This window comes from Oculina patagonica, chromosome 4, assembly GCF_052425735.1.
Source record: "Oculina patagonica isolate OP01 chromosome 4, crgOcupat, whole genome shotgun sequence".
NCBI lineage: Eukaryota > Metazoa > Cnidaria > Anthozoa > Scleractinia > Oculinidae > Oculina > Oculina patagonica.
Window position 1 is genome coordinate 42,156,629 of NC_135761.1, and position 11,972 is coordinate 42,168,600.

Sequence of the window (11,972 nt, forward strand, 5' to 3'; positions counted from 1 at the left end):
TTTATTTTCATCATTGGAATGTGTGCAGAAGATAAGAAATGTTTTCGTCAAATGTCATCCGTTGACGACGAAACTTAGGCAACTTTTTTCACCTTAATGAGTGAAGAATTTGTGGTGCCTGTGAAAGATCGCTCCCGAAGCCAAAAGGCAGCCTGTGTTCGTTTCTGGAGAGCCAAGTCACAGTTTACTATCTGTGAAGTTAACGGCAGAAAAAGGCTATTTTTTTAAAGGCAAAGAAGTTACAAAGAAGTCTGAACTGAGTGCTTTGGTTGAAAAGGAATTCGACATTGCAAAGGCGCTGGCTCAAGAAAGCTGAAACGAAGACTGATCAAGCGTTTTCAGGGTGTCAGTGAAAGCAACGTCCAGAATGTGCTATCAAAAAGCCGACTCAGCCAGAAGATAAACGCACGGTTTTAAAATAAAGCAATACAGCGGCCCATAAGAGCAAAAGCAGTCCAGGTAAGAATTGCTAAAATTGCTAGTATGTTATTAAGTTGACCAATCCAATCTTCCCTAATCGACCTTTGTGTCGACCTTTTTTATTGTCCCTTATGGCACTGTATTAAGTTTAGTTAACATACCAAGGAGGTTGTTTTGTTATTTCAAAGCATCTTATGAAATCTCAATGGAGAATCAAAACCATGGTCTTGGGAAAACTCCACGCAAAACAGTCAACAGAATTGCGCGTGGTATCAGCTAGAACACCACCGGGGGGTGGGGGCTGGTACTCTCTATAGCCGTTTATACGAGGAGGTCATGCCCCAAGGGGGTACCTTTTTTGGCTTTAAGTAAATGGAAGGGTAGAGATTAGGAGGATTCAAAAGGGTAGGTAAGTATTTCCAAAAAAAGGTTTCGAAATATCTCGAAAAGAATCAAGCATTTTAACGGGTTATTTGGAAAGAAATGTCAAAAACGGTTTACATGAAAGGGACATTGCCTAATTTCATAACGTAAGGGACTGGGGCGAATCTGGACATTTACGGACAACGTTAAAACAATATGGCAGCCGAGTCGACGGCAACATCTGATTATTCCACAAAGAAAAATAGCTGGCACTGGAGCTGTAGCTCCTGTTTTTGCAAAAATTCATGGCGAACGGAAGGAATGACATATTACACTCTTACCTGGCTCGAGAAGGCAACAAAGAACGCAAGGGACGCATACTTGCATGTAATTGGCAAGTCAAAGGTCAATTGGAAGAGAGAGGTGATCTGCTGTGCTCATTGGAGCAGTGGGCAGCGCCTGTCACTTGATGATCTACCTGATGTTAAACATACTTTTAAGGATGACACATTAGCTATCAACTGGCATTGGAATTGTGCTGCAGCACTATGTACTAATTCATGGCGTACTCCTGGAATTCATTATTATAAACTCTGTGAAATTGCAAGGGATAAAGATCTAAAGTGTACTTATGAAAAGGTTCTTAAAAACAAGAACGTAAACTGGAAGAGAAATGTTATTTGCTCAGAGCGCTGGTCCAAAGGAAAACGACTGTCGATTGAAGATATACCTGACAGATCGACCTCTAGCTCGTACATTCAAAAGAAAACCTCTTTTATAACACCCCCGCGAAAAATCGAGTCGGCTAAACGTTGCCTTAAATATGAGGGAGACTTAGGAGTTTGTAAAGCACCAAGTAGGGAGATCAAAAGGTCAGTATACAGTGATCCAAAGGATGAAATTATTAAGTCAATTACCAGTGAGAATTCAACACTGAAAGCTCAGCTATTAGAAGTGCAAAGAAAGCTACAAGAGAAGGAAGGAGAATTATCTAAGCTAACTGAAGAAGTTGCCACTCTGAATCAAAAGCGCTTTGTTAGCCCACTCGTGAATGAGAATACTAAATGTATTGGTGTCTCTAGAGCTATGAAATGATTCTGTTTTTTTGTGAGTGGCATGTTAGTATAGAAGTTGTTTGAAGGGAGGTATGATCACGTTGGTTGCTTGTGTTTACAGCGGACGCGGGTAATCCATTCAAAAGCCTTCGTTATATAACACTAATTTCTACTATAAAGTGCAAGCTTGCTAACGCGTTGTGTAGTGGTAATGCGTTGGCCCTACAGTCCAGCGGCCCGGGTTCGATTCTCAGCTGGGACGATTATTATTTTTTATTACGACAATCTTTTTTACAATTTTATACGATGTCTTTTTTTTCTTTCTCCTTTTTTATGAATCTATTAGAGATGCAAATCAAGTACTTTACAGTATATTATTAAAAGGCAACAAAATTCGTCAGTTTGGCGAGCTTTTTTACGATAAATTATTTACGTATCATGACTATCGATTATCATACAATACGCTTGGAACTATAAAACATTCAGAGACTGCTAAAATTGGACTTTATTCATACAATTGTCCTGAAATCAACCTTTTAATACCCAACACAGTCGCAGTCCACAGTTCGTGCCTGGAAAATCTAAAAATTCCATCAAAACACGGAATATCAGTTTAGTGCTTCGAAGATTTTCATATTTTCTCTAAGATTATTTCTTCTATTTGTCATGTGAAATTCTTAAGAGCTATAAATCGAGCCATTCGAAGAAGCTTTTATACATACAAGCCATTAAACTTTGAACCTACGGTATCGGTCAGCGGGATAAGAACAACACAAAGAAATCTATTCTCTTTTTTCACGCATCCCACAATGCTTTGCGCCTTGGGGGGTAAACAGCTGTGTTTTCCCTTTGCAAATGTTTCAGCTTAGCGTGTCAACAAGGGAAAAAACGATTTTTGTTGCGCTCCTGGATGCTCCAACAGCCGTAAAACAAGAAAATATTTAAAGTTTTATCGTTTTTCCGACTGTTAACTCGCGGCTGTGCTCAGAGCACTTCATTTGAGGTCAAAAATCGGATGAAATAGACAGTGCCTCCTATAACCCTTGTGTGTTTAAACACAGTCATAATCAGCCAAAGCCTTCAAGGTCGACAAAAAATAGCCTGAGGACGAAAAGACAGCGAAATGAAACGACGCCTTCGCGAAAAAAAAGGTAGGGATTTGTGATTTGACAAGTGTGAAATTGTGGAGTATATAATTTCTGAGTCCTGTTTTGTTTGTTTGTTTGTCTATTATTTTTAGCGGGTTGACACTGCAAAAGGCCGTCCGAAACCAGAGATTTGTACTGCCGGAAAACATAAATTGTGGAGCCAGTGTTTATCTGCGGACCATCCGTTAAAAGAGCACAACTACTGCAAGGGTCAGGTAGATATATGGTCACTGAATGTGGAACACTCTATATTAAATGAACTATTACAGCTTCACTGCAGAGTTAAAGAACTTGAAGAGGAAAATGAAAAACTCCGTTCGAAATGCCTTCTTTTAGAAGACTTAAAACTTGATGATAAGAAATTCCAATTTTGGACTGGATTTCCCAATTATGGAACCTTTAAAGCTCTGTTTGATTACCTGGAAAGTGTTGGAGCCTTAGGAAGATTAAGACACTGGAGAGGTTGTGAGATGTTTTCGAAAAATCGTGCTCCAGTTAATAAAGTAACTAGAACGACCAAATTAACCCCAGAAGAACTATTCATGGTTCTTGTGCGTCTAAGAGTAGGGTTGACTGTAACTGACTTGGCATTAAGGTTTGGAATAAGCGAATCAAGTCTCAGCAAGATCTTTACCTCATGGATCAATCTGCTGTACTTTCATTTGAAAGATTTGTGTGAAATGCCTGAAAGTGAAACAGATGGAAAGGCAAGGCAGTTTTCCAAATTTCCGTACTTGAGAGTTATTATCGATTACACTGAGATATTCACTCAGAAGCCCTCCAGCCTACAAGCGAACAAAAAAATTTATTCAAATTACAAGGGTTACACAACTTTTAAATTCCTTGTTGGAATAGACCCTCATGGTGCTATTGTGTATGTCTCACAAGCTTGGGGTGGACGTACATCTGACAAACATATCACAGCCAATTCCCCAGGTTTAACTACTAAATTAAACATGGGTGATGAGCTTATGGCAGATAGAGGATTTGCTGTGGAAGCTGTCTAAAGCTGCCCTTTCATAGGTTTTGCCCCTCTCAAAGTTCTTAAATTTCTTAGGTTTATGCAAGCTCTCATCCAGCTTGTTATGAATGCAAAACCATGAGCTGTCAAACTCTTTATGTCCACATAGTCCCAGTAATGCTGGTATCTTGCTGGCAGTGATAATGCCAACACGATTGTTCAACCACTCTTTTGAGCCTTGTATGACATCAACATAATTACTTCCACAAAGCTTAACACTTTCACATTCTGGTATCTTGACTGTTATTAACTCTTCAGTTGAGTGGGAGATTAAATTTAGTAACTCTTTAGTCTTTTCTTCTGAAAAGACACTTTCACTACTATGGGCTCCAAAAGATGTGCTTGGCTGAGAGACAAGTACTGAGTGCCAGACATCTTCAGCCTTGTCAGCAAATCGTGGTGCAAGGATGGTGTCATCATAGGTCACAGTATGTTTGGCATAGTCATGCTCATGGTTTATTAGCCTACACAAGTGAGCATTTTGGTAAGATAGATGAAAATACAATCCGGATTGTATTTTGTATTTTGTATTTCGTTAAGGTCTTCAAGAAATGGTTTGAAACATCAACACTAGTTTCATTTAGTCTATTTTCTACTTTGCTGCTAATTTTAGAGACATCTCTTGACAACCAGTCACTTTTGTCTACATTTGAGCCGTCCCCTTGCCGCATCTGAACTTTCTTTTTTGTTCTCTCATGCATTACAGTTTTTCTAGCTGAGCGTGCATTTCTGAAGTATTTTGGACGAATGTGTGATGCAGTCTTTACCTTTGCACTATCCTTCTTTCTTGTGTTTGGGTGGTGCCAAGTCTGGAGTTTCTGAGTACAAGTCAAGGCCAGCAACAACGTTTTATAATGTGTAAAATGCTTTAACTGAAGAAGAACTAGTATAGCGTGACAGCAAAGGCCACAGTTCCCTACTGCACATTCACAGTATGCCTTTTCAGGGGTGTTACCATTAAATTTTACAGTTACTGTGCGTGTGACATGATAAGCAAGCGATTTAGAAGTCTCACAGGGTCATTCGTTGAAAGGCTGCCACGATCACAGGAAAAAAATACATTTTCCAATATGGTAAATCATTGGAAAATTTGAGTTATAACCTTCCAACATTGGATAATCATTGGTAAATTGTATTGAACCAATAAAAGTCCAATAAGGTTCCAACAAAGGGAAAAATGCTTTTTCCTCATGATGTGACAGTTGGAATATTATTGGAGTTTAATTGGAACAGAACACATTTGGTCTTCCAATGTTGGATAATACCGTGAAAACATTGGAAGACATGTCTTCAGTTACCAAAGATTGCACAATGATATACCAAGCTATGCTATTGAACTGGTTATGATTGGAACTTCATTGTGGTATTATTGGAATAAAATATTCACAATTTTCCAATGTTGGATTATACTGTGAAATTATTGGAAGACATATCTTCCGTCACCAAAGATTGCACAATGATATACCAAGGTATATTTTGCTATACCATTGAGCTGGTTATGATTGGAATATCATTGTAGTATTATTGGAACAAAATGTTCACAAGTTTCCAATGTTGGATTATACTGTTAAATTATTGGAAATTATTTCTTCAGTTACCAAAGATAGCACAATAATATACCAAGCTTTGAAGAGATAAAAGAGAATTCTTTGATTTTCCTTGTTCACATGTAACTGCAGATCAGATCTGGATTTTATCAGAGGTCCCATAACAACAGCACAGTTTGCAGAAATATTGCATTACAGTTAAACGTGTACTAAGCGGACTCTCAGGGAATGTTCTAGTGTTCGCGTAGTACAGGGTGACTGTCTGCTTAATTTAATGAAGCATGTCCACTTAATACAGGTTTCTGTTGTATTCTGCAAAAAGCCATAAGTAACTTACAGTTTCCATTTGATAGATTGATATCACAAAACTATTAACCAATGAAAATTAATTGATCACTTATTATTTAATTGTAGAAACTGAACAAATAACACAACAGAATTAAATTAATGACAATCAGTGACTATTTCAGAGGTTAAAAATATAAACTGAAAAACCGCTCTACATGCATACAGGGGGTCATTTACAAAACATATTCAACTGAATTTTTCTAAGAGAACTAGAACATCTGCCCAGCAGGAAGGCCATCTTAGGTTAATGTTGGCTTTGTTAAAAATATCCTTCCCCCAATGGAGAAGATCCTCAAAGATACTCTGGGAAAATCCTGCTTGGCCTTTTATTTCTACCAGCCGAAGCACAGTGTCATAAAGGAACTGCTCCAGGTCTTCCTCTCCTCCTTCATCTCGGTTGGAATCATTGTGTTCCTCACCATTTGAACTGTCATCACTGTTACATGCAGCATTGTCATCTGATGACAGACTCATGGAACTTTCTTCATCACTAGGTATCTCATGATCAGACGTAGTAGATTCGTTTTCAAACTCATTTTCGTCACTTTCATAATGTCTTCCAGCCAATGCTGATGGTAAATCGCTGGGAGATTCGCAGAAAGAATATGATGCCTGAAATACAACATCACATGTATCCGATTTCTCTGATGAGGAGGTGGATGGAACGAGCAACTGGTTATCCAAAGTTTCCGTTCTAGCTCTATTTGCCCTTTGGGTATGCCTCCATGCCGTCATGGGATAGACAGCTTTGCCTTTACATAGAAGACATAAGCAGTGAACATGCGCCTTTCCCGACGACGAGATGTTCCGCGCTTCATCACTATCCAAACATCTACACAAGTTTGCTGGTTTTGTGGACGACGCCATACATTGCTTTGGCAACAACAAGGTCACAAGGATAACGAACGTTAACATAAATTAAGCGAAATTACCGGTAAGCCAAATCCTTCGAAGTGTTCAAACCAAAAAAGCATAATAACAACAGTTTGTCAGACTGTCAGCGGTAATTTATGCGGATCATGCGTGTTTCATGTACCCAGAGTCCTCCCAGGCCCTTTGACGCCTTTTCCCGCCGTTTCTTTCCTCGCTCTGCAAATCGAAAGGTGTTGATCGAACGGAAGGAAGAAGTATATTTTTCAATTGGAAAAGAGCTAGTAGAATTACATGTAAGAGTATCAAAAAGATGTCTGAAAGAGCTGAAGAGGATATCAGCGCTGAACTGTCAGAAGGTAATGTATTTCAATCCATCGGCACCCGGAACGTGAAATTCAAGATTTCGCGCCATGGTCATTTTCTGTTTAGTTTTTATATTTCAAAGCTTGGTGTTTTTTTGTTTTACAAACTAAATTTTTCAAATTTGTTAAAGTTTTAATTTCTATTAGCCGGGTTAGCCGTTCCCTTCTTTTCTTTCAATGACTGTTTAGAATGTAGTCTTAGCAAGGATGTTCAAGGTTGGTCAACAGAAGATGTGCATTCCTGGCTGACAAAGGAAGGATTTCATGAGGAGGCAGTCGTGTTTAAAGGTTTGTATCCATTCTTTTAATCCTTTTCTTCCTTTTATGTACATGTATGTACTAATTAAAAAGACTTCATGGATTTAACAGACATTCGTTTTTACGTTTAACTTATATCTTTCTTTATGCAAGCTGAAAAATATGTTCTCGGTGTGTTGCATACTGTAAATCCATCCCAGTCAGTTTTGCTTTCTAGACTCACCCTGTTCTTTTATTACCTTAACAGCTGAGAACATAACTGGAAAGTCACTTTATTGCCTAGAAAAAGCAGACTTGAAAGATATTGGAATTAACCCTATGGGCAAGAGATTGGAAATATTCGAAAAAATTAAAGAGCTCACATGTCTACAATCTGAAAAGAAAGCATCCAGCAAATCAGAAGGTAATTGTTATTTTTTTTGTAGAAGAAAAGAGAAAATGGCCTTTTAAGTTATTGTTTATAAATTTATGTTTCAGTCATCTGACAGCTTTATTTAATGCACCTTGAATTTGTTGAAGTCTTCGAGGCAAATACGGTTATTCCCCCCTAAAAACCTTACTTTATCATGCTATTTTTTGTGTGTGTTTGATTTCTTTTTCAGATTTTTAATAACCAATTTAGCCAGCCAATAGTTGCTGGTCATGTAGATCAAAGAAAAATCTAATGTTTATACTTATCTTAAATTAGTTACTGGACAGGTGTGGAAAAAGAAAATAACTAAGGCAGACAGGTCAACTTGGAAACCAAATGAAAAAGCATGTTATCTGGAAAAGTAAGTCCTTTGAAAATTTCGTACCTTTGTGTCATAGTTGACATAATTTGTCCTCAGATTGCCAAACCTTGAATTTCAATTTATTTAAAGTTAGCTAATAACAGTAGCAACCGAGGGCTGTCATTAAGCTTTGAAGCAGCCAGCTACACAAGGAAGGTAAATGGTCAAAAAAATACTCAAGATAGCATGCCCTAGCTGTTGTCTTTTAGTCATTTTCAAACTTTGAGTAGCCAGCTATCTTCACGGCAGTTACCGTTCATAATAGTCGGTTGCCGGCTACTAATGACAGGTATGAGCGCAACAAAACAACAGCTACTGTTAACAATATTTTTATTCATTGGCAATTATAAAACTTATCAGTATTATCACTGAACTTGTCCATCAACAAAGAATTGCAGTAAGCAATAATACATAGTTTGCACTTCATGCTTTACTACCTAGTTTTATTAAAGCAATCACAATCCTTTCTTTTTCTTTAGGATCTCTATTATTAACCAGGAAGCCAGACAACTTTGGCCAGGAAATTCAAAAATCCACATCAAAGGAGATGCAACTACCAGGCTGAAGATGGAAGAATTAATCACACGCATGGAGCCAATGTGCTCCATCCCAGAAATAGGATTTGGCAGAGGTGAGTTTTACAGTGTTAATGTCCAATCACACATTAGTGCAGCAGTCAGTTAAATGTTGTTGTTTTTATTGATTGATTGATTGATTGACTAACTGACTGATACTGACTGACTGACTGACTGACTGACTGACTGATCGATCAATCAATTGATCTGTTGGGGAGGGGGGTCTCAAAAGCCAAAACATTTAAAGGGAAGAATTAAGCTAAACTGGAATTTCCCAGAGGGGTGGGGAGATAAAAGCAAAAAAATGAAAAACTCCATGGGGGGAGCTTGGATATTTTCTGGAACAACACAATGTGAAAAAGTGTGAAATGTATTAATTTAATATTGCATGTTCCTTTCAAACTAATAACAAGAAGAGGCTGTTGAACAAATTTTCAGTGTGATTGTGTGAAAGATAAGCCTGTTTTCGATTAATTACTTAAAACAAAAATGTGTCTTTCACAGATGCTATCAAGAGTCATTTACTGCAATGGTTTCACGAAAAAAATAGGAAGATTGAGGATGGCTACGACTATGAGGTAATGTAACACTAACAAATTTATATTTACTGATAATAAAAAAGAGACACTTTTTTATTCACCTATACATTTGCAAAGCTCATTTTTATGCAATGCTCAATGAATCAGTTCTATGTTGTACAGTACAAATAAGCTCGAGTTCCAGAAATCCATGAAAAATGAAGTGTTGTCAACTTTATGATTCAAGGGGATCCATCCCCCTCCATGAAAGAAGTGTCGGTCATGGTTCTCATTAAGTGCCAGCAGCAGACTTTTTTGTGCCGACTCATAGATACATCCACCTTCTTGCTGTCTATTCAAAAACTTTAAATGAGAACCCTGACTTGTCCTTTAGCCCAAAACAGAATACACTTGTATGTGCTTTGATTTATAGCCAATAATTATTGTTTGCATTTCCTAGGCCACTCACAAACCTGCAAAACGTGCGAAAAGATCATTTTCACCAAAAGGTTCAGATACAGACTCTACATTGTCACCTTACTCATCAAGCACAGGCAGCTTAAGTTCACCAACTGAAGGTTTGTCATAATATCCTATCGTTATTATTTAGTATCTGCAGCCAAATTATGGTGCCTCGATGCCTTATGAGTGGTTCTGAAAATACAGATGTATAATATAATTACTAGTATTTCTGCTAGATTGTCGTTGACCATATGTATTTTCAATTATTATTTTCTAGATGATGAAGAGGACAACTCTCCAACTCCAAGCAGTGACATTGATGATATTTCTGCTCATTCAGCTGAAGTTGTCGTGCTAAAAGCCTTTGATGCTCTTTCCATACATTTCCTAACCGTAAAGAAGCACTTTTATCCTCTGGGAAAGGTGCTAAAAGTTAAATGTAGGAGCATTGGGAAGTACCAGTTGGTAGTTCCTCTAGCAAAGGCCCTTATCACTAAAGGCCATGTTGACATAGAAGGGGACGTCAATTATAAGAAACTTGAAAAAAGTCAAGTTAAGGTATTGACAGATATTAATTCTCTTATTTCTGATGAAACCAGGAATTCTCCTGTTTCAGATGTTGCTGACAATGACAGCCCCCCATGCAGCCAGGTGTCCAGTCAAATAATTTAGTTGATACAGTAGCAATATATTAGAAATAGCTTTATTTTTGGTACATATATATACATGTACAGCTATCATGTTGTTCATGTCCGTTAATTTTTGGACAGTTTTGCTGTTTGTTGACATTATTACTGATAATTTCCACCCAAAAAAGCCAAGAGGTGACTGTAATTAGTACATAGAGCAATCATGCTGTTCTGGTTATATGAATTGAATAAAAAGTTGTATTCATGTAAACTTCAGAGTTCTGTTATGATTGCCTGGTGTTATGATTACAATTGAAGGGTCAAGTTGAAAACTATGCTAAGTGGGCAAAGCGTGTATGCCCACTTTGCATAGTTTTTGACTTGACCCTTCAATTTCAATGCAATGTTGGAATATATTGTTATCCAATGTTGGAAACATATCATTCATTGTTGGAGAGTGATGTTATCCAATATTGGAGACATATTGTCCAATGCTGGAGAGTTTTATTTTCCAATATTGGAAACATTTTATCCAATGTTGGAGAGCTCAATTATCCAATATTGGAAACATACTGTCCAATGTTGGAATATATCATACTCCAATATTGGAAACATATTGTCCAATGTTGGAGAGCTAAATTATCCAATATTGGAAACATACTGTCCAATGTTGGAATATATCATACTCCAATATTGGAAACATTTTGTCCAATGTTGGAGTATATCATTCTCCAATATTGGAGATGACTTTACCAATGTTGGGAAATATGGTGGTCCAATATTGGAAACTTGTAATCCAATATTGGAATATCATATGTTATTTACCAATATTGGAAGATATAACCATTTACCAATATTGGAATACCATTTGGGTTTACCAATGATGTACCAATGATATTACAGTAATTAACCAATTAACTTCCAATGTTGGAAAATGGATTTTTTTCCTGTGGATTGTTATTTGATCAGGATGCATTTGGGGTTACCACAGCATGCGGCAGATTTGTAAAACACATAGAAAACGAGCGGCCTTGTTTTAGCAATTTAGACCATAATTGACCACCCTCAGTGGATAAATGCGTGGGTGAGACTTCTATATACTGGGATCGCCGGATGGTTCTACATTCGGAATGTCATCTGGAAAAATGGAAGGAGAAAATAAAGAGGACCTGAACTGTAATCAAACCAGTTATGATGTACGGCGGCTTAATCTGGGGGTCCACCTCCACTAATAATATAAGAAGGTTGTTTAGGTTGCAAAAGAGAGCCGCAAGAGTAGTTCTCGGAGTAAGAACAAAAGAGGAGAGGACAATTAAGCTTTTTAAGAAATTGAAATGGCTACCTTTTTATGACGAAATTAATGTAATCAAGTTATGCTTAGTGTTTAAATGCCTTAATGGCCAATGCCCCGAGTATTTGTCCAATACACTGACAAGGGTTAGTGATATTTCTACGAGACAGTCGAGGCATGGAAGCATAACCCTGAGATGCCCGAAATACTCACGTGAAACCGAGGGAGGAAGGACTTTTGCAGTCACGGCAGTGAAAGAGTGGAATAAGCTCCCTATTAACATTAGATCTAGTCAGAATTTTTTTTTTTTTTTTTTTAATTCATTTATT

General features: G+C 37.6%; 1 protein-coding gene and 1 pseudogene across 1 annotated transcript; both read left to right on the forward strand.

Moving 5' to 3' along the window:
- Nucleotides 1-3,376: 3,376 nt before the first annotated feature.
- LOC144648471 (uncharacterized) lies at nucleotides 3,377-3,993 on the forward strand (annotated as a pseudogene).
- A 2,887-nt stretch (nucleotides 3,994-6,880) lies between these two features.
- LOC144650207 (uncharacterized) lies at nucleotides 6,881-10,623 on the forward strand. The gene is made up of 8 exons (XM_078509858.1): nucleotides 6,881-7,131; nucleotides 7,327-7,425; nucleotides 7,643-7,798; nucleotides 8,084-8,168; nucleotides 8,648-8,799; nucleotides 9,248-9,321; nucleotides 9,722-9,839; nucleotides 10,001-10,623. Exons 1-8 carry the CDS (start codon nucleotides 7,086-7,088, stop codon nucleotides 10,393-10,395), a joined length of 1,125 nt encoding a protein of 374 aa, XP_078365984.1. The 5' UTR covers nucleotides 6,881-7,085; the 3' UTR covers nucleotides 10,396-10,623.
- The last annotated feature ends 1,349 nt before the right edge of the window (nucleotides 10,624-11,972 follow it).